At 39.8% G+C, this 23,085-nt stretch overlaps 3 protein-coding genes across 3 annotated transcripts; all 3 read left to right on the top strand.

The window, feature by feature from the left end:
- The first annotated feature begins 1,271 nt into the window (after positions 1-1,271).
- On the top strand, positions 1,272-11,481 carry slc17a5 (solute carrier family 17 member 5). Its single transcript, XM_080037410.1, has 11 exons — positions 1,272-1,432; positions 3,031-3,227; positions 3,828-4,061; positions 4,278-4,365; positions 4,646-4,732; positions 5,658-5,776; positions 6,917-7,078; positions 7,338-7,470; positions 7,580-7,727; positions 8,475-8,565; positions 9,894-11,481. The coding sequence occupies exons 1-11, from the start codon at positions 1,369-1,371 to the stop codon at positions 10,026-10,028; spliced, it is 1,458 nt and encodes a 485-aa protein (XP_079893536.1). The 5' UTR covers positions 1,272-1,368; the 3' UTR covers positions 10,029-11,481.
- Positions 11,482-14,203: 2,722 nt separating this feature from the next.
- Positions 14,204-17,801, top strand: eef1a1a (eukaryotic translation elongation factor 1 alpha 1a; the record flags this gene model as incomplete). The annotated part of the gene is made up of 7 exons (XM_080037196.1): positions 14,204-14,347; positions 14,484-14,663; positions 14,954-15,250; positions 16,300-16,450; positions 16,672-16,928; positions 17,301-17,535; positions 17,677-17,801. The coding sequence occupies 7 exons, from the start codon at positions 14,204-14,206 to the stop codon at positions 17,799-17,801; spliced, it is 1,389 nt and encodes a 462-aa protein (XP_079893322.1).
- A 1,044-nt stretch (positions 17,802-18,845) lies between these two features.
- cgasa (cyclic GMP-AMP synthase a) lies at positions 18,846-22,895 on the top strand. Its single transcript, XM_080037340.1, has 5 exons — positions 18,846-19,593; positions 19,687-19,900; positions 20,092-20,349; positions 21,591-21,690; positions 21,829-22,895. The coding sequence occupies exons 1-5, from the start codon at positions 18,850-18,852 to the stop codon at positions 22,157-22,159; spliced, it is 1,647 nt and encodes a 548-aa protein (XP_079893466.1). The 5' UTR covers positions 18,846-18,849; the 3' UTR covers positions 22,160-22,895.
- Positions 22,896-23,085: the final 190 nt, after the last annotated feature.

The raw sequence follows: 23,085 nt of genomic DNA on the forward strand, positions 1-23,085 counted from the left end.
TTCATAATTCCCACACATCATCTGATTCTGTGGTGAGTCTGTGCAAGGAGAACGTTCTGTCTCTTCCCCTCTGCACATGAAAAGATAACCAAAACAAAACTTGTCTTATTCACCAGCAATTGAAATGGCATTCAGAGAAAAAGCCTGCAAATACTATCAACGGCATGTTCTCAGAAATTTAACTCTAGTCTAATAGCCTACCAGTTTCTATACAATTTATCTGACCTTTTTTATGTTGAGTTGCCCACATGCACATTAGTTTTGCTAAAACACAGTTAGGATATACTAGTTTTTTCTTTTTTTTTTCTTTTAACCTTTATTTATAGAGGTATATCCCATTGAGTCCGAAGACTCTTTTGCAAGGGAGACCTGTTCCCATTTACACGTTACCATTCACACACCGATAGCAGGCTAACTATCGACATTCACACGAGGCAAGGTGGGTGAAGTGTCTTGCCCAAGGACACAAGAAATATGACACAGGTGGCAGGGCGGGGATCGAACCTCCAACCCTTTGATCATCAGCCGACCCGCTCTACCACCTGAGCCACAGTCGCCCCTAGTTAAACCTTTGTCAGACAGTAATAAGCAAGCTGTTATGCCCTGGAGTCTAATATGATTTCATAGAAACCATACTCAAAGAGGATCACGATGGTATAGCCTACGCTCAGAATTGGTTCAGCGGCATACTATACTTCTCCTCTAAACACAAGGTAAACAGGTTTTTTAGCCTTCAATACAGGCTAAAACCAAAAATACAGCCCTGGCCTCAACATTTAAAATTAAGTTGCTGGAGGTCTTAGTTTTATTTGTCTAACAAACTGATCAATCAATTAGGCTAAAGTCAAAATTCAGTCAGAACTCAAATAAATCTTTCAGATGTGGCCCTAATCATCTTAGGCCTACAATAATAGGCTAATTTTTATTTGGTAATTAACTTTTTTTTTGTGAGTTTTTCTACACATTTTACTTCATTAACAGTTGACATTTAAAACAACCGCCAGGGGGTACAGTAATGGCAGAAAGAAATACAGCATCACCAAAATACCAAAGTTAGTAAATTGTCATTTGTAGGTTGCAGCTCGCTTAAAGTAATCTTTCATATCTATGATAGTAATAGGTCCATAGATAGTAGGCTATAGAGATAGGAATAGTATTCGCAGGCGTTTGTTTACTTCCGGTCTGGCGGTACTCGTCATGTGACGGTAGTGTTTTCGTGTCGTGTCGAGAAGAGCTCAGCTGACCGGAGGCAGCTTCCTCCGCCTGCTGCTGTTGCTGTCGCCGTGTTCCTGTTAGGTCTAAACTGTGATGCTGTGCTAGACAAAGTTCATCTTTTCACTGAGAAATTGAGCTGTATACGGCTCGGACATGGAGGGGGACGAGCAGGAGACACCGCTGCTTCGCCGAGGACACGAAGACAAAGTCCCGCGAGGTGAATAAAATAACTCCGGCTTACTAGCTAACAAAAACGTTAGGCAAAGGGGGTCGTTTCTGTTAACATATGTTTGCAAATGTCTCAAAACCGCGCTTTTTTATATTCATTTCGCTTTGTCATGGGAAAAAACAGGAAATCATTCTTACTGCTATCTTTGTTTACTCTGCAAGGAGATAATCGGACATGGATTCTAATCTTCAAGACACCTGATAAATAAACAATAGATAAGTCCACAACTCTCACCATAGTGTTTAGCTTATCTATGGTAATACGTTGGAAGCCTCACATTACTGTTATATTTCCAGGGCTGTTGTATTGGGGGTTCCTGAATATCCTTTAATAATCTCAAAAAGTCATTAAACTCATAAATCTAATAATATTGTCATATTGATGCCACACTTATTGTTACCGTACGACATAGTGTACATCTTAAATGTAATGATGGTTGAGGAAGAGGTTACTGACAAATAACAGGTCCTTCAATGCATACTAAGGTGTTGTTCAACTCCTGTTCAACAGCACAACAAGCTGTCTGATCATGACTCAGACAGTGTTCATGTTCTCTGGCCTAGCCTAGTACCACCACAAATATCACCTTACTTATTTTACAGAACACTTTTCCTTGATGTTGCATGGTTCTGTCACCAAGGTTGAACTGAACAATACAATATTTTATTGGTGTACTCTAAACCCATCACATGGTGGCATTTCAATAAACCCGAGTCACGGGTTTAGGGACATCTGTTCTGCACTTCATAAGACAGGTCTACCTGATAGTTGATAAAAAAAAATGGCCTCCTATTATGTTTTCTGTGTAAACATGGCCACCTGCTGGATATTAAAACTGGATATCGCTGTACCATTGTCTTTTATAAAGACTTAGAGACAAGGTTCTTTTAAGTTCTAACATGAGCAGTATACTGTACATAGTATAGCACTTTATGTAAAATCCAGATACATAGATATCAATGTTTAGTTATGAAAATAAATGATACAAGACATGGAAAAATTATGCATACTGTAAAATGAATGACTGAAAGTGCTCGTTCTTCTTGACATGAAATTAATCAATTATAAGTTTAGTCAAGTATTAATATTCAAGGATGTAATCAAATTAATATTTGCAGCTTTGTTTTTCATTATAAATACAAAATAAACAGTATTTTAAATTTTTTGGCTGCAGATTATATCAAGTACAATAACAAATGAATACAAATGTTTGGGATGGGCATTTCATTTTACATTGACATTTTCTAAACCATTAGTTCAATGGTCGGGAAATGTGTGGATGGATAGAGTTGGAATAGTTGGAGCCCAACATAAGTTACACTCATAATAGGCTAAAGAAAATGTTTCCAAAATGCTACAGATCCATTTGATGGTTAATGAAACAAAAACAAAAGGTTTGCACAGTGACTAAAGAGATAACTTAACTCTTGCTACACTGCATTGCAACTTTGTTTACCATTACTTAATACATTTTCCACATTGTGTAAGGGCACACCTACAACTCACATATAATATCATCCACTGTATGTACATGTCTAAGCAGGTCTCATTGTCGTTCTCTCTCTCTCTCTCCCTCCCCTCTGTAGCCCCAGCATGTGGTTCATCGCGCTACGGCCTGGCGCTGCTCTCCTCTTTTGGCTTCTTCGTGGTGTATTCTTTGCGGGTGAACCTCAGTGTTGCCATGGTGGACATGCTCAACAACACCCACTCATCCAGCCCCAACCACAGCGGCTCAGTGTGTCCTGCCCATGCCAACCCTGCCCGGCCCAAACACAACCACACGGTAATGCAGCAGTCCAGTTGTAGAAATAAAAGCAAACTAATTGATTTACTGTGACACCACGTTGACTTGGCACCACAGAAAATACCGGCTTTAAAAAAAACTCTTTCTCCAACCGTTAATGCTAGAATTTAAAAAAAAAAGGTTCCTGCTGCCATAGCTGACAGATTGTTGTGCTCTAAAGCCCAGTTCAGACCAAAGATTCGCCTTGCAACTGCTTGCAACTGCAACTCCTTGCGACGAGACCGCCGAAACGTTCTAAAACTGGACCTTGCGATTTGACATGTTAAATCTTCTGCGACGCCTTGCAACGGCTTGCAACGCGCTGCGACGAGCAGTTCACACTGCTGCGATTTATCCCCTGCGACGTTCTAAAACCGTCTCATCGCAAGCAGTTGCAAGGTGAATCTTTGGTCTGAACTGGGCTTAACAGTGCTAGAGTTATGTTTTTCAGAATGTGTCTGCTGCCCTTGGGTAAAAAAACATGTCAGGATAATATGAATCAGGAGATTGGAGTTCACCTTTAGTATTCAGCATTAAAGATATATACCGATGCAAAATGTACATATTTCTTCATGTTTTTCTTTACTCCTCCTCTCACAGGCCAGTGTGTACGACTGGGACTCTGAGACACAGGGCTGGATCTTGGGCTCCTTCTTCTATGGATACATCCTGACACAGGTGCCTGGGGGCTACCTGTCCGGCCGCTTTGGAGCCAAATGGCTGATGGGCTTTGGAATCCTGGGAACTGTATTTTTCACGTTGCTCACCCCTGTGGCTGCTGACATGGGTGCAAGCTACCTCATCGCTGTCAGGGTGCTGGAGGGGATAGGAGAGGTATGGAGGATTTGAATGGTTTGCCTAAGCTAGTGTTGTTGAAATGTATCTTTGAACATCCATGATCAATTGAGAGTTAATAATACACTCTTAGTGATGTTCAAATCACAGGCAGACGGACTAATATAGAGATGTTGTGTATGGGTGGATGAAGGGAGAATTGCGTGAACTTGAGTGTTATATGAGAGCAAAGGTTCTTCTTGTGTTGGTCTTCAGGGAGTCACATTTCCTGCAATGTACACCATGTGGGCAGCATGGGCCCCACCGCTGGAGAGAAGTCGACTGCTCACAATATCCTACATCGGTATGACACAGACACAACGGGAACTGTTTGACTGCAAATCGACAACAGTATCTTTTCTTGATCACCTGAAAAAATAGTCAGCTGTAATTTTGATAACATATCAGTCAAGTAACGCAAGTAATTTATCAAGTAAAATCATCTGATAGACCTAACCATCAGGCGCCATCTGTCACATAATTGTTGGTGTCGGCTTGTCTTCTCACTCACTCTATATTTATCCTTAGTGTGCGTTCAGACAGCTGTAAGATACAGATGTTTGTTTTTTTCTCTTCTTTTCCAGGAGCCCAGTTGGGCACAGTCATATCTCTTCCTCTAGCTGGTGAAATCTGCTTCTACCTGGACTGGACCTACGTCTTCTACATATTTGGTAATGCTACTCAGTGTTGGGAAGGGTTAACCTATTGTTGTCCTCAACCTGTTATATCTAATTGTATATTGACATTTTTATTTGACTTGTGAGTTCAACCCATTTCCCACATTGTCTTTTGGGAATTGATTAGCTTCCTCAGTTCCTTAGCAGAGTAGCCTGTAAGCATTGCATTGTATGTCCAGCTCTCATAGTATCACAGTCTTTGCAAAGATTATAGGATATAAGACTTCTACTTAGGATTGGCCTATGAGGGATTTCTAACTTTTATTTCTATACATATGATGCATTCATGCTTTGGCTATATAACCCTATCCCCTGCTAGTTATGAAATATTCTCATAATAGCAACAGTTTCAAACCTGTGCTTGAGGAAAAATAATTTCAATTTAAATATGAGTGTCACTGTCAACGTCTTTGCCAATCATCCTTCTAGAAACTTTAGCATGCTTCTCTGCCCTAAAGCGGCATCTCCATTGATGCGTCTCAGCTGCTTGTTTTCCTTCATCTCCTTTTTAAGCTTTAACAAGCTGTTTCCACTGTCTGTCCCTTTGTTCCTCTTTGGTCTGTGGAAAAACGATGATTTGGCAAAGTTGAAGAAGAAAATGTGCTTACAGATGGAACCACTGCTTGCCCGTTGAACTATTGCCACAAATACTAATTTAACTCCATTTCTAAGCCATTAGACAGATGTGTCTACACGCATGCCTGTAATTCTCAATGAATACAGGTAAAGTAGATGTAATTAAGAAGCAGACAACTATAACACAGCGTCTTATGATAACATTGTAATAATGAATGCATCTTAAAGACATGGATCTCCTGGATAAGTACAATCTATAATGTGAAGGATTTATGCTGGATACATTGCAGGCCACCACTGTTGATGTGTGGTGAAATAAGTCCTTGTTTGTTTGTGTGTCCAGGTGCTGTTGGTGTGGTGTGGTTTTTCTTGTGGGCCTTTCTTGTCTTTGACAGTCCGAACACTCACCCACGAATATCAGAGCGGGAGAGACTCTACATCACCAACTCACTCAAGAATGAGGTAACATCAGAAACCACATTATAGGCCAATAATTAAAAAAATATATATATAATTGAAAACCAACAAAGATGCTCGAATAAAAAAAAATCATGGTAGAACTAATATGAAACTATGGTGAATATACACAGGTTATTATATGAAATGTGATTGAATTATTAAACTTGCAGTTAAATTACATATATTTGATAACATTCTGATTGTTTATTTTCATTATTACAAGACACAGAGTAAATTGCTTAACATAGACACATAGGCAAACGAAAATGACATTCTTCTGTTATGTAATTGTAGATTATATCCCTTATTGACATTTTTCCATAACATTTTCTATTCTTTATCGTCTCGTAAGACTGTAGCAGCAGAGTGCCTGCAGGCATTTCCGGTCCAGTGCAGTTCTCAGATATTGATGTTACATGAACTCAGTGAATTGCAGTATTGTATTCTCTTATCTGTCTTACTCAGCTGTTAGGTCACACCACTTACCATTACTCTGCAGTTTGTTCTGACATTCAAATTCAAGGCTGCCCTACACACAGTGATGGTGAATACAGAGTTATTTCTATTGTGAATTGAACCCTGCTATCTCCATCTCCCCTCTGGTTTATTGCAATCTGCAGCCATTAACCACCTCTGTGTAGAGCCTTGGCTCATACAATTTGTTAGATTATGGAGGGAAAAGTGTCTTCTGTGAAAGTGACAACATTTTATATACAACGCCCTCCTTTATATTGAGCCAGACGCGTCTCTCTAGCTTGTTCTGACAAACCATTTTGTTTCTTTTTAATAAGAAAACGTACAAGAAGACATGAAGTAGGAAAACATGTATGGACATGTTCTGTCCAGCAGGGGGAGAAAATAACTACCACCTGTATAAGCAATAGAGAAAAACTACAAGATTGCTATTGCCATTTATTCAGAATCAATTAAGTTTTTTTATCCAAAAGTAATTAGTATTTAATAATTCAATACAATTCACTCAACAGGCCAATGAGGTGCATTTCTTCACTATAGTAGCTGAATCTTTTTAACTACACAAAACCACAACAAACATAAAGGAAGTTATTGCAGAATGTCCAATTTTCAAAGTGGATGCATTATTCAAGAACCTCCTCCATTTGTTATTTTCTGCCTCCGTCCCAGCTGTCCACTTCAGCTGGCTCCATCCCCTGGCGAGCCATTGTGACGTCCAAACCTCTGTGGGCCATCGTGGTGGCTCACTTCTCCTACAACTGGACCTTCTACACCCTCCTCACCCTGCTGCCAACCTACATGAATGACATACTGGGCTTCAGCATACAGCAGGTGAGGTCACCATCAAATACAGGAATTCATACACGTAGGCAGTGTTCAGGGCCCTGTATCTTTGAAAACCTTTTTCTATTTTCATCATCATATGAACAACTTAGTCCAGTCTTGGAAAATGGACAAATGGGTAGACCAGGAATTTACAACCGTCATCAGTTAAATTAAATTAAATTAAATTAAAATATAGATATATATATATATAGATATATATATAAAATATAAAAAGTCATGCACTATTTTCTTCTCTGCACAATAGAATGGTCTACTGTCAGCACTTCCATACTTGGGCTGCGCTGTGATGGCTGTTCTGAGTGGTCAGTTAGCAGATTACCTCAGAGAAACCTGCCTCTACCGCACCGTTGTTGTCAGGAAGTGCTTCTCCCTCGTCGGTAAGAAATGGCAGTATATCCCAGTTTGTAAAACTGACCGGAGGCTCTTGACTCGGGCGTCCAATACATCAAGTCTGCTGCCTCTGAAGATGTTGTGTTTTTTCTGTAGGGATGATCGGGCCTGCTTTGTTTCTGGTGGCAGTAGGATACACAGGCTGTGACTTCATCTTGGCTGTGACCTTCCTCACCATCTCGTCCGCTTTGGGCGGAGTGTCAGCATCTGGCTTCAACATCAACCACCTCGACATCGCTCCCTCGTAAGAATTTAGAAGAAGATCCAGCTCCAAAATAACCTTTATTGTAAACAGTATAGGGAGTTCCTGCTCATTGTGACGCACAACAAAACCTAAACGTTTAAACAATTTTTTTTTTATTCTACTGTCAAAACTTCAGCTTCAAATGATTCCATCCTCATCAGTATAATTTTTTTGTAATAAGAAAATGTGTTTCAAATCAAATCAGCTTTATTTGTATAGCCCAATGTCACAAATAAACATTTGCCTCAGTGGGCTTCACATTCCGTACAGTATGACAACCTCTGCCCTTAGACCCTTAGCTCGACTGAGAAAAAACTTGCAGTAAAAAAAACCTTTAACGGGACAGTTTTTTGTAAAACAGTAGTGCTTTGTTTGCATCCATTTTGGAAGAATAGGTGCTTTCCAAATGGAGTATACTTAAGTCAAAGCACCTTTTTTGCAGTCTTAGGATATACCGATAAGCTTAACGGAAATGTGTAATACTACATATTTAGTGCTTCTGAATTTCTCAATACTGAAACATGTTATCGTCCTCTTGTGATCAGGACAGTTCTGCATATGAATGTATTCAGACACCAAGGTCAGTCAGTGTAGCAGTATTCTATAAATGTAATAACTCAGATGTTTACGATCTCCTAGAGGTGTAAACATGAAGTTAAATCAAGTTTAAGCTGTTAAATTGTAAACTGTGGTTTAGCATGTTCATAACTTCAGGACGTTTAACAATCCATTAACTTTTCTTTGTAGGTATGCTGGTATTCTCCTGGGAATCACCAACACCTTTGCTACCATTCCTGGCATGGTGGGACCAGTCATAGCTAGAGCACTCACCAAAAATGTAAGTAACTCATGCACAATCACACTTTATTTACCAGTCGCTACAGCGGGTTTGACTCTTTACAATGTTACTGGGCAGCAACTGTTTTGTGTTTCAAAGGTCAAATCTTGAGTCTAGATTTCATGAAAAAATGACTACCGTTCAGTTTTATATCGACCATGGCGATGCATGAGCAGCAGGTTAACTCATTTTAAGTATTGTAGTATGCTACTGCTCAAATATTAACAGAGGTAACTCTGAGTGTCCTGACCTCCAGTGTCCTGGCTAAACAGATGGTACGTTGGCATGATGCCCCATTTCCTGTCTAATTGGTTTAGTCAGTGCAGGATTAGCATGTTAACATTTGGTCACACTGCAGCCAATATATTAACCATGTGACTAGTTTCAATGTCAATTTCTCTGTAAAGGAGAAACTAAAGCGTACAATGCAGCTTTAATGTAATTAACATGATGGGACATGACAGCATAACGTTACTGCTGTACTTTAAAAGTTCATATTATATATTGTTTCTGGCCTTGGACCAGCCGCCCAGTTGAGTTGACAGTTAAATAACCCAACAGTGTCGTCCTTCAGACCATCAACAATGACAAGATTAAAAACTCAATAACTTAATTTGGATTTAAAAAAATTGAATTAGGTTATTGAGCTTTAAAACATTGACAAATATTATTTAAAAAATGATACCACTATATTTGCTAAATTAAAAAATTTGAAATTCTGTTTCGCCATTTAGATACAGTAAGTCAGAACAACCTAATCTTTAAGGTCTTGTCATTTTTGATGATTGTATTTGTTGGGGGGGGCAATGCTTTTTCCTCTTTTAGGTGCGTTGATGACTATTTCATGCTCCGAGGAACTTTCAGTTTGTGTTAATACTTGCACCACCTTTGGACCAAAGCAGTAGTGTTTTTACTATGCCAGCTGTAGTTCCTGTGAGCGTACCCATGACAAAGGCATTAAGAAAAACAGCATTCTTTGCACTGATGGTCTCGTTTGCTGTTACATGTCATTTATGATCATCAGAGGAAAAATTAGACTGTTTCAGAAATATTTTAGAGTCCCTCGTAGCACCTTTAAATAATGTAAATATTGGCGAGACATTTTTGAGGAATGTTTTGAATAAATATTTTCCAAACTATTTTTTTAGTTAAACCAGGAAGCACCAAATAGTAAAATATTGCCCCATGACCCTGTATAGTTGTATCACTACCTGGACACTAGTGAATCTAGTCAATACCACTATCTTGTGGAAATGTTTTACAAAATGCACCAGATAGTTAGCTTATCATTAATGACCCACTCATTAACATTGCTGACTGTCCTTCAGAACACCATAGAAGAATGGCAGACGGTCTTCTACATCGCGGCTGGCATCAACGTGTTTGGAGCGGCCGTCTACACGCTGTTTGGCAGAGGAACGGTGCAGACCTGGGCTGTCCATACATACTCACATGGAGACTAAGGCAGAAGACCAGTACCACACTAGTCCATCAGATTTATCAGGTGGACAAGTCTCAATCATCGGGCTTATTCAACGGGTGATATCCGCAGGAGATTCTAGCTGTGCTGATAATCCTCAAAGCAGGGCTAACTGAAAGTAACAACCATTTAACCCTCTGAGATGTTCCTTATTGTGATTGTGTGTCCTCAAGAGTATTTTGAAAGATCTCCAGTCACAGCAATGAACAAAGACATCCCAATAGATCAGGCAGGCTAAGTTAGCTTTGTCGATTGTCAAGCATAAGGGAATACCATGGTAAATAAGCAAGGAAAGCAGAATAATTCTAATGTATTTCCTTTATAGCATCAGTTGTAATTTTGCACCTCTAGAGCACATCTACTTCAAAACTGGTTTTGTAAGCTAGAAGTCCACACTAAACCCTCTCGAGTTTGATCGCCATAATGAAGGAGGATGATGACTTTCGCTTGTGTATTTATAATTTGGTACAACACAAATGAGTAACTTTGTAACATAACAAAGTGCCAATAAGTGTTGTTTTTGTGTTTTAAAGGTTTGACCCCAACATCACTGAACACTAGATGTGCACATTTGATAACATCTTTTTGAGAAAGCATTGAGACTGCACAGCACGCACAAACTTTGAGGAAAATGCCTTATAGTGTAGCCTCCTTCAAATGATTTTAGAGCTATTTGTCTTCTTCGCAATTCAATTTTTTTTTACGTGTTTTAACAGTTAAGGGATTTTATGTGTGTTGTCCTTTTTTGAGTTGTTCAGCAGGCCTTACATCATGAATAAGGGAAGCACAGGTGATGATATTTTTCAATTTGTAACTTTAAAAAGGGATAGAAATTAAGTACTTCAAAGAGGTTCCTGGTGGACACGCAGCCTTAATTTTTTCCACAGGATTTGCACTTTGTGTCAATTCTCAGGTATCTCATGTTTTACAAGGATTGAAAAGGATGGCTCTTTACTTTTTACAGATTGATTGATCCAACATACTGAGGTTTATGACCTATTTTTTTATGTTTCAACTTAATTAAATTCCACTTTGAATAACATGTTAAAAATTCAAAATATTTAGTGGTCACCATGGCTAGTGGAGATTATTGGTTGTATATTAATTTGACCATCTGATTGAATTAATTTTGTTCTATAAAGGTTTCCTTATCAGGTCCTATGCATGTGATACTGTATGTACCTTGTCTCTTTTTACATAATGACTATAGGGGATAAATCAAAACTAACCTTTTAAGAAGGAAAGCATTGTTTGGTGGTATAGTCATCCCAATTTAAGATGTAAAACATTTGTGCCTTATGCATCAGCTTAAACAGGGTCAGACACTTTTAAGGATTCATTTCGTTACTGCTTTTTATCATTTTGACATACATGTCTATATTCAGAGAAAAAAAAGGGACTTTTATACGATATATTGTATATGTACACACCGTAATGTGATCATCATTGTACGTGTTGAACCTGGAAGAATTCCAGGATTCCGTTATGTATTGTTAATAATTTATCACATACAGCTATGCTCAAATCGGATTATTGTGTTGGGTTATTCTTTCATAAAACAGGCACAGTCACAGCGTCCAGCTAACGATAGGAACAGTGTGCTTTTCATTACTGCAGTCTGAATTTCCTTTTTGAGTCTTTGCGGAAAAAGAGCAAGATAATCAAATTAACATTTTGCTAACTTCTTCAACCTAATTGATTCATCTGGTCATCTGTAATGAAGTACCCTAAAGTGTTTCACAGAGTTTGGGGCTAAGAACAGTCAGTCAGTGACACAAACTACAAACAACTATGGAAGAGAGATAAGAGCATAAAAAGTAAATGATAAGAATATGTTTCTCATACTCGTCACCTGCAGATGTTCACTTGATCTACACATGAATCAAATTATACAGTCATATAAACAAAGATATTGTCATATGGGCTACTTCTAGGAAAAACATGACCTTATTACAGAATACAGATCATAATTCTTTTAAAATTCCTATGAGAGCGTTTGGACACATTTCACAATTGCCTACAGGTTAACAGTAGCCCATGAATTAAATATAACTATAATTTTTTTTTTATGTATTTCAAGAGTAGAAGGCCACTCCAGAACATGATAAACATAGCCTACAGTGGTTAGGAGATGGTGCTCCCTTCGGATTCGGCCCCCTGCTTTTTTCTCAGCAGCCCTGCATCCTCCAATCATAAACCGACTAGCCTGCAGACAGACGCACTAAAAAAGAACTTAAGAACGTCGGTGTTTATATTAATCCAGGCAGGGAGTGTGACACTTCATTTGTTCACCGTCTGAGTTCAATCCGATTTACATAAGCATAACCATTTTTAAATACGTTACAAACAAAACTTATTTTCACTCTCACTTTCATCATTAGATGTAATTTTGATGCTTGTAGTGCATTTGTATTCCCGTTTTACTTGTACAACGCCAACACACGCAGATTGGACCGACCGCAATACGCGAGTCTCAAGTGTCTACAAGGACTCGAACACGTTCAGGTGTTTCGTCTTGTATATTTTGTGAGGAAACAAAATGGAGCACGTCCAGACTAGACTGTGTCCGATAATGGATGCTTCGGCGGTAGCTGCGTCCTAAGATAAACTCGTCTACGGTAACTTCTCCCGGTCGCCCCTCGTTGTGATGCTGTACAGCAGCGGGTGCGCGCAATTACGCAACACCCCCTCCTGTCCTGTGTGCACTATTAACGGATCAGCGGCTCTCCTCCGGTCCTGCACCCAAACTGACACCGGCCAGCTTTCAGGTACGACACAGAACATGGAATTATGCATTGAGAGAGGGGGGGGGGGGGATTCGTTGTAAAAAAAATAATGGGTGTTTGCTTTCACAGTCTCCACGCAGTGTTTTGGGTATATTGTTGTGATGGAGGAAAAAAAAGGCACGCGGCTGGTATAGTTACTACGCATCCAGGGCAGGCGCAAGTAAGAGGGCAGATGATAGAACATGGCGGAGGGTTAACATTCCCGTTAAATCCTCCAGACATTAGATGTATCGCAGTAGCTATGCTAATTTCTAGGCATTATCCAATGTTTGCTTTCTTTAGTGCTTTAACGCGCACTGCAGCAGTAGTGACGTTATGAGAGAAGAGTTAAAAACGCGCATGTAAATAGTTATGTCCTGGCACCGAGTTCACCTGAACAAGTCTGCCCGAGATCGTGTTACACTTGGATTAGTGCTAGTGGCTTTTCTACCTAGTGCAAACTAAATTCAGATCAAACAAGCCTCGCTCCCTTGACTTATTTAACAATAAGACTTTGTTGTGCATGTGTGAAATTTCATATTCAAAGTTATCACCATTTATCAGACTCTGCAGAATTCACAACAGTGTGCCCTCTGTTCTGAGTTAACCTGTGTTCAGTGCAATGCAGTGTCTGAGAAATGTATGCAACACTATCAGTGGATAGAACATGACAAAATGGTGGATTCTGGCTTGGTATGAAGCTGTAGTAAGTTTGTGGCTGCCATAAGGGGACATTGGCGGGAAAATCAGAGCCTTGTTGTTATGTGTCAGTGTACAGCAGAGCGAGCTGGATGTGAAAGAGGAGAGAGAGCAGTTGTGTGGATGGATGGACCAATAGAGTAGGAGGGGCAGAGGGTTTTAGTGCCTGCAGTTCAGTGGCTATTGATACCATTCCTAATCTTCTTAGACACGCTTTTCAGGAAAACATTTATCGCCAGTGTTGTCAGTACTTCCAGTTTAACACATGTTGAACTGAACAGACAAATACAATCGGTTTGTTTAAGACTAAAGAAAATGGATTCAGTTTGCTTTCTCTGTGCAGCTTTTCAAATTATTTCTGCGCCAACCACTTGGGGAGGCATTAGCACTCTACTAGTGTGTTTACTCCTGGCACTGCAGTTCATTTGCTGTGAAATCTTGAAAAGCCCATTCAGTCTGACAGTGTTAAGTTACCAAATGCTCTAGCCTCTCTAGCAGTAACAAGGCATCAATTGTTTCCCCCCCCCCCCACCTCTTGGAAGAATATTTTTGCTCCTCACACAAATGTTCAATATTTGTTTATTACACTAACTACTGCATCATGATATTTACGTTTCCTGCATACCACCTGTATACTGTACAAACTAATTTAACACTGGGTTTTAGCTCGTGACTTCTGCCAGCTTTAGTCACCATGGGAAAGGAGAAACTCCACATCAACATTGTCGTGATCGGCCATGTGGACTCCGGAAAGTCCACCACCACGGGCCACCTCATCTACAAGTGTGGGGGCATTGACAAGAGAACCATCGAGAAGTTTGAAAAGGAAGCTGCCGAGGTGAGAAGATGCAGTCCAAAGAGGAAAAAGCATTCTTGAACCAATTAATGTCTTTCCTCAAGATCAGGACCGCCATCCCTCTCACGATAAGCAATACCAACAATGAACAAATTACTATCTGATACTTATTTCTCAGATGGGGAAGGGGTCGTTCAAGTACGCCTGGGTGCTGGACAAGCTGAAGGCAGAAAGGGAGCGTGGCATTACTATTGACATCTCACTGTGGAAGTTTGAAACCAGCAAGTACTATGTGACCATCATCGACGCCCCTGGTCATAGGGACTTCATTAAGAACATGATCACCGGGACCTCCCAGGTATGCAACATGAGCCATTCTGTGTGCATTACATGCTGTATGGCATTGTGGTAGGGTCCTTTTGTAAGCCTCTGTTCCATTGAGAAAGATAGGCCATAGTTGTATGTGCATTAGGGTTAGGTGTTATGGTTTAATATGGCTCCTCAGAACTAATAAATCTGTCCAACCTGTAACATATTAACTTATTATATTGTAATTAGACAGTTAACATTGAATTGTAAATTTATGATTGCAATGGTCACAACTGAAGTGCACCGACAGTACTAATGCTTTATCTACTGCATCTTCAGGCAGACTGTGCTGTGCTGATTGTAGCAGCTGGTGTGGGAGAGTTCGAGGCAGGTATTTCCAAGAATGGACAGACACGTGAGCATGCCCTCCTGGCCTACACTCTGGGAGTAAAGCAGCTCATTGTGGGCGTTAACAAGATGGACTCCACCGAGCCGAACTACAGCCAGAAGCGTTATGAGGAAATTGTGAAGGAAGTGAGCACCTACATCAAGAAGATTGGCTACAATCCGGACACTGTTGCCTTTGTACCTATTTCAGGCTGGAATGGAGACAACATGCTTGAACCCAGCCCAAAGGTAAGCAGAACACACAATAGTAATGCAAATCCTATTAGGATGATGTACACACAGCCTTTAATTTGAATACTAGTTTGTATGACCGTTGCCAGAGTATGGTCATTTCCCTTGTAATAACCATAGGACTGCCCTTGTGCTAGGTTTAAAAAGCAGGTCTATGCAAGTATTACTCAGCACTGTTGCTACAAGTCATTTACAGAGCAATATGTAGTTTAAGTTTGCTAAAACTGGCCACCATGATACTACGGGTCATACAAGACCAATTACAGGTGTAGCAGCAAACACCAACTTGTCATTGTTTATGTACAGAAGAGCTTTAGGGCCAGTTGAGAAAAATAAATGGGGGAAGATTTTATTTAAATTATGCACTTTGAGAATAAAGAAAAAAATACAAGAGAAAAAAGTCGAAATTCATGAAGAGAATAAAGACAAAGCTGAACTGCAGTTAGAGGAAAAGTTAAGGGAAACAACGTATCGCATGGAGCGACTGATTCTCCGTTTCTTAACCTCTTAAGTCGCATTAAAGCCACTTTATTTGGTTCATCTCAGAGTCAAAAAATTATTTTAAACAGTTTTGGATTCATTCATCTTTATTTTATTTGTTTAAATACAAAAAAGGGAGATTACACTGCTTTTTTACGCATCAAGACCACATTACTAGGTCCTGAACGAAAACCACTTCAGACTCTTCATTTCCCTTGCTTTCCGTTCAGCGTTGTCATTATTCTCTAAAATTTCTCGATACTGTATTTCGTCTTTATTTTGCATAACAAAAATACAACTTATTTTTTCCCCCTCTCCTGTGGGCCCTAATACTCTTCCATACTTATGAATGGCAATACTTTGTTTTTCTTTTCTACTTTTTATTTTTAAAAATTACATTGTCTCACATGACATAGTTTAAGCCAAATGAGCCTTTGGTCAACATTAGTTACCTTAAAATGCAGCTAAAAAAACAAAAAGGATAGTCCAATCAGTTCTCCCATACTATGCTTAAAATCTGATATTTATAATATATAATGCAGTATTTTACCCTTTTCTTTTTGTAGATGACATGGTTTAAGGGGTGGAAGGTCACTAGGAAAGAAGGTAATGCATCAGGGACCACACTACTGGAGGCTCTAGATGGCATCCAGCCCCCCACCCGTCCAACAGACAAAGCTCTACGTCTGCCCCTGCAGGATGTCTACAAGATAGGAGGCATGTAGTGCACTGACTAAGTAATGGATACAATGTGGGACTATTGTGGAATAGATTCTTAAAACATGTGGAATAGATTCTTGAAACATGGCATTTGAATTAACTCTTGGTCAAAGCTTATAATCAACACTGCAGAGTTTTGCTTTCATTCAGTACAGGTCTGAAATACTTGTATTCACTTTTACTGTATTGAATGTTCTCTGTGATGAACTTTCTCTCAGGTATTGGAACTGTGCCCGTTGGCCGTGTGGAAACGGGCATAATAAAGTCTGGCATGGTGGTGACCTTTGCCCCCGTCAATGTGACTACCGAGGTGAAGTCTGTGGAGATGCACCATGAGGCTCTGACTGAAGCCATGCCTGGTGACAATGTGGGCTTTAACGTCAAGAATGTCTCCGTCAAGGACATTCGTCGTGGCAATGTGGCCGGTGATAGCAAGAACGACCCACCGCAGGAAGCCGCCAACTTCACTGCTCAGGTAGACATCGAAGGGATCTATTTATAGAAATGAAAACTTAGCATTATTTAACAAAATCAGCTCTTTCTTAAGTCAAAACTGCTTGTAATGTTAAGGTATATTTGTTCAAAAATGTATTTGTATGCCTTATATAAAAAAAATTATATATACATGTCACTTAAGCTGAATTGTCATGCTGCAAGTTTGTCAAGTTCTACAACACTTACCAAGTGTTCTAAATTGATTTATATATTGTTTTGGTTTAGGTTTAAAGACGATCACAAAAGTAGTCACTGAACAAGCCATTGGTTGAGTTTTGCAGTGAACTTCTTTTAATAGAAACATTATTTATTTCCCGTTAAAGGAAATCCATGTTGTCTCTTTGATTTGTAGGTGATCATCCTAAATCACCCTGGCCAGATCAGTGCTGGTTATGCTCCTGTGTTGGACTGTCACACAGCTCACATCGCCTGCAAATTTGCAGAGCTCAAGGAAAAAATTGACCGCCGCTCTGGCAAGAAGCTAGAAGACAATCCCAAATCGCTCAAGTCTGGAGATGCTGCCATTGTGGATATGATACCTGGCAAGCCTATGTGTGTTGAGAGCTTCTCTGAATACCCTCCACTTGGTAAGTTCAAGTGTAGAGGATACATTTCAACAGCTTCTGAATAGCCTCCCTTCCAATCAAAGGCAGTGTAACTCCACTCTAGGTCATACCAGATGAAACCGTCACCCAAAATATCTATCTTCACTCCTGTTCAACTTGCAGGTCGTTTTGCAGTACGTGACATGCGTCAGACTGTGGCCGTTGGTGTGATTAAGGGTGTTGAGAAGAAGGTCTCTAGCACTGGTAAAGTCACCAAGTCTGCCCAGAAGGCCCAGAGGAACAAATGAATGTTGTGCTGCATTGCCGACCCCAAGGTCTCCCGGGGCAGGACATCGTTCATCCAACATCATCCTACAATTGGCTGCTTCCACTTAATAATTAAAGACTGGTTAATCATCACAATGCATCGCAAAAGCATTCGAAGGAAAGAATAACGTTTAGATCTTAAGTCCTTGAGGCGGCACTCTTGAAAATTTAATTGTTTAGATTACGTTATGACAATGTAATATCAGGTAGTTTTAAATGTCCACTGTTGATTTGAATTAATTTATGTGATATTGAGACATTGAACAATTAAGTAGGTACTGAAATGTGTCACCTCAGTGCAGGTACTGGTCTCTTTACATAGTACATGTTGTCTTGCTTTTAGTGTTTGTTTGTAATAACATGGTGCTCTGTAGGAGCCTATGGCAAGAAGTTAAAACTATGTTCTTCCAAGTAGTAGATAAGTATAACTTATTTGTTGTGTTTAAGCTTTGAAAAGCACATAAAACAAATGGTCCAAATGTATCCTTACAGAGGGTCTCCGAGCAGACTACCTGTTGAACTTAAAGCACTTTGATTGGAGTTTTGCTAACTTTGCACTTGCACTAAAGCTTAAATTGGCCTCCGCACCTTACTGTAAGATGGCATGAGCCTCTTTGCAACATTAAACATGTTTCAACCAAAACATTGGGCTATGGGCCTTATTTTTTTACCGGAGCAGTTGCCTTGAAGATTCCAATCCTTTAAGAAGTATGTCTCACTAAAAACAGACTAGTACCTTACAGTACACACTTTTGTCCACAAGATGTAGCTATTGCCAGAGTAATAAAGTAGGAATTGTCAATGATTTTCAAAAACAATTATAATATGATCATATACAACACATACCAAACAATTATTATTATTTTTTAAATCAACCATTGGACACAAACCTATCTTAATAAGATATCACACTAAAGCCTCAAACACCAAAAGGGCAGTGTGTCGAGTTAAGGGCGTGGTCTCATACACTTACCAGACATACTAAGAGTGTAACTGACAGAGCGGGTTCATTCCTCTCACGGCACCAACATGACTGGTAGAGGGCGACCACGCAAGGCAAAGAGTCCCGACACAGAGTGTGCCAAGAGTACAACCAGAACTGAGGAAATGAAACGAGTAGCTAAGCTCAGATGTACGGCGAAAGGATTTACAGAAGAGCGGCAGAACAGCACCACAAAGGAACAGAAACCAAAGGAGAAGAAAGAGTTAAACCACACTGACGCGAAGCCATCTGCACAGAGCACACAAGCACAGACCAAGCAGCCCAGGACACCTATTGGCAACACAAAGGCTCCTCCAAAAGGCAAACAAGTCAAAACTTGTGCTGGCAGGGCCGAAACACAGCAATCTCCTGAGGGAGCTGTAAAGACAAAGCCAGGGACACAAAAGGAAACCACAGAGGATTCTGTTAGAACCACAACAGCAAAAGCACGTGGTGGGAAGTCCAAATCACCAAAACTTGCAGAGGAGACAAAGGTGACGCAGCAAGAGGCACCAAAGGGCGTGAAAAACGCTTTGATGAAAACCACTAAAGCAAAAACAGAAGTGGATGTAGTACCACAAGACAGGTGTGAAGATAAAGCTGCAGTGGACCACTCTATCCTCTTCAAAACTCTGGAGAAACTTAAGATTAAGAGGAACGAGAGAGCAGATGCAGCAGAAGTCGTCAATACAATGATAAACCATATAATCATGCATTTGAAAAAGAACACTCAATGCTTTAAAGAAGTAGAAGAACCACTACGTACTGGAAGTTACTATGAAAATTTAAAGGTAAATTACTTCTAATTTTCATCAACTAAAGAAATGTACCATCATACGGTGCAGTTACTTATTTTGATAATAATGGTTGTGTATTTCATACAGATTTCCAACCCTGATGAATTTGATGTCATGATACCAATTCCCGTTGACCGAGTAACCATAACACCATTCGGAGATGATGGAGCTTTTTACAGTGTGGGATTAAAACGTGGCAAGAGCCCTCTGCAAACGTTTGAAGAGGCCGGCACTTTATCCGGCAGTAAAATGCTCAAGGAGTTCAGAGTTGAAGTGAAGAAATGCGTCGAGCAATTTTCAGGCAAACATGAGCACCTTTTAATTGTTGAGAAATGTGCAGAGCTGGTCAAATGCAGTTTGGGGAAATAGTCCCTGTTGAAATGGTTATCCTGTTCTGTAAATAAGGAGCGTGTATTGTGGCACAAAATCTTGAAAATGTCTGTTTTATATTAATAGACATAACATTTACATGGTGTTGTTTTGTTCTTTTAGAATGGAAGTTAGAAAAAAAGAAAAGGGGCTGCCCCGCAGTGACTCTGATGACAAACGTACAATCAATTCCCATTTCACTGGATGTTGTTCTCAGCCTCTTGGTAAAGTCAGCCTGGCCACCTTTCACCAAAGAAGGCCTTCAAATACAGGGCTGGCTGGGAGCCAAAGTAAAGCAAGAGTTCAAGCGAAAGCCATATTATCTTGTCCCAAAATATGAAGGCAGCGGCACAGTGGAAAATGATGGGGTCCTTGCTAAGGGTGAGTCCAACTTCGCTCAATTGTTGAATCAAAAACCTATCGTGATTTATAGAAATGACCCACTGGTTGTTTATACCAACAACAAAAAAACAATAATTCAAAAAGATATGGTTTATGCTAACTCTTAAGCATGTACAATGTTATGAAAAAAGTTAATCTGAGATGCTTGAGTAGCTTAGGCATGTACTGCGTAAAGTGTATCAAATCAGAGTTCTTACGAGTTTTCCAATAATCTAAACATGACCTTGTCAGTAAAATGAGCATCTGAAGATGAGATACAGTCGTTGCATTTGAAATCATTTGGACATTTCATGGGAACAACAGAAGTGCCAACCCAAGGAGAAATATATTACACACACATTTACTGTGTTCAGCAGTTTCAAATCCTCCCGTTACGTAAATAATGTGTTGGAGCTAGGGCTGTCAAATTAACGCGTTAATTTCGATTAATTAATCACAGAAAAATTAACGCGATTAAAAAAATTAACGCAGATTAATCGCACTTCTATAATGCCCTTTGACCCGGTGCAAAAGTGGTGCGCAGCTGCACCTGAAGCCTGCATACACAGCCCGCACGGGTGAAAGGGAGAAAAGCAAAGAGAGAAGCAGAGGAAAGGGCGGGGCCGAGGGCTCTATGGACGGTTTCTGGGATGCTTCGGGCAAATAAGCATGAAGTTAGGAAGACATCTTACTTTATTCTCCGCAGTGTCTGTGATTTAGTGAGTGCAACAATGTATAGGTTCAAAACAGTATCTCTCAATCTTCCTCCAGTGTGTCTCAATTTTGTTTGCCAGCTGTCTCGTCTCCCGCGTAAACCGACACCCGCCCCGTGTGTGTGTGTCAATATTTTTGCCTATGAGTACGACGATGGTGAATTAATCGACATAGGCATCTGTGGCAGTGCAGCGCTGTCTGTTGTGGAGACAGAAGTTACGAGAGACAGAGAGAGAGAAACAAACTGTAGCAGGCTATACAGCCGTTTATAAACAGGTATAAAAGTGTCATAAAAGTATGCGATTAATTTAGATTAATTAATCACAGAGCCTGTAATGAATTAGATTAATTTTCTTAATCGCTTGACAGCCCTAGTTGGAGCATTCAGCCATTTCATCAATGAGGACAAGAAAAAAAGGGAAGCTTTAACTTCCCCTGCTCAGTCAGTAAGTTTATATGACGTTAGGGAAAATCAACTTCACTGCATGTACATTTACTGATTGACTAGTATATATTCTGTCATGCAGATGTTTGGCGGGTTTCATTCTCTCATATTGAGAAGACCATATTGAAGAATCACGGATCCCAGAAGACATGCTGTGAGAGAGAAGGGGAACGCTGCTGCAGGTTAGATTTGAACAAAATTATTCCAGAAGTTAAAGTGTCTGGGTTTGTATGAACTTCATCCTTAACATTTTATGTATGCAAGTTTTTGGGTATAATTAATAATGTCATGATTTTGTCTTCAATCCTCTTTTCTAACAGGAAGGACTGTTTGAAGCTCCTAAAGCACCTTCTCAGTCTGCTGAAGGCAAAGGACTCCTCATTAGATAAGTTCTGCTCCTACTACGCCAAGACCACGCTTTTGCATGCCTGCTGCTCTAGAACTCAAGACAGTGAGTGGATGGCCTCAAGTCTGAGCTTCTGTTTTAAGCTGCTGCTGAAGGACTTTGTAGCCCACCTGGAAGGAGGTGTCCTCCACAACTTCTTCATCCCAACTCAGAACCTGCTCTCCGGCACTGACAAAAGGAGCCGAACTGAGCTGGCTCGATGTATCAAGGCGGAATTTGAAAATGGGTTTCCTATTTTCAAGTGACAACTTCACAACAATCATCAAGGCATCATTTGGCTTGTGACTCTTCCAGTTCCAGTGTTGTTTTTCATTTCATGCTTTTTTTTGCTAAATACTGTTATATCATCACAGGCACTACATTTACCTCATTTTGAAAGTAAAATGGAAATGTACATAACCTCAGGCTGAAGTAAACAGGATCCATACACACCAAAGATGCAGTTCAAGCAGACATCCAAATCTGCAATTTAAAGCATGAAGAGGAAAATAAACATCCAGCTCATACTAGACTCAGTATATTTCAATGCAGAATGAACAAATAAATAAAACATTTGGAAACTTCTGGCATCAGGGATATGAACTATTTTTGCTAACTTCTGAACATGTACAAATCAACCTACGGTACTTGACTTTTCAACGAGATAGTCTGATTAATAAATATGATATGCATTTCCCTGGCTTCCTTTTCAAAGTGCTGGCAGATTTTTTAACACCATTTAGAAATACCACGTTTTACATTTATCTGCATTCAGTTGTCAAAGCCAAAAACAAAAGTGAGTAACAAGGAAAACATTTAGAGCATTCTTACTTTGATTTCCTGCCTACACTTTTTCTAGTAGATCTTAAGATGGTGAGGAGCAAATTGACAAAGTGTGCTGCAGACAGGCTCTTCCACTTGATGCATGGTATCACTTTCTGTGGAAAACAATTATTTGGTTATTAAAGAGCTGACTGCTTATCTTTTCCAATTTTTTTATGATAATAAAACATTTACCTGAAATCTTCCAGGCAGATCTTTTTCACATTCATTGTTGAGATATGGAAATGGTGCAAAACAAATTTAATCATTGGAATATATCAGGGGAAAGTTACCAAGCCAATAAAATATACACTGATATCTCTTTGAAAGGAGATTTTATTACACATATTTCTTTCAGCCAAAAACAAGA

The sequence above is a fragment of the Ammodytes marinus genome (assembly GCF_949987685.1).
Source record: "Ammodytes marinus genome assembly, chromosome: 11".
Classification (NCBI taxonomy): domain Eukaryota; kingdom Metazoa; phylum Chordata; class Actinopteri; order Uranoscopiformes; family Ammodytidae; genus Ammodytes; species Ammodytes marinus.

Bases quoted from the DNA above. Each gene is read 5' to 3' on its own strand.
- cgasa (XM_080037340.1), top strand. From the start codon at position 18,850: ATGACTGGTAGAGGGCGACCACGCAAGGCAAAGAGTCCCGACACAGAG. The intron at 19,594-19,686 runs GTAAATTACTTC...TATTTCATACAG, and splicing joins GTTACTATGAAAATTTAAAG to ATTTCCAACCCTGATGAATT. The intron at 19,901-20,091 runs GCAAACATGAGC...TTGTTCTTTTAG, and splicing joins ATGCGTCGAGCAATTTTCAG to AATGGAAGTTAGAAAAAAAG.
- slc17a5 (XM_080037410.1), top strand. From the start codon at position 1,369: ATGGAGGGGGACGAGCAGGAGACACCGCTGCTTCGCCGAGGACACGAA. The intron at 3,228-3,827 runs GTAATGCAGCAG...CTCCTCTCACAG, and splicing joins GGCCCAAACACAACCACACG to GCCAGTGTGTACGACTGGGA. The intron at 5,777-6,916 runs GTAACATCAGAA...CCTCCGTCCCAG, and splicing joins CCAACTCACTCAAGAATGAG to CTGTCCACTTCAGCTGGCTC.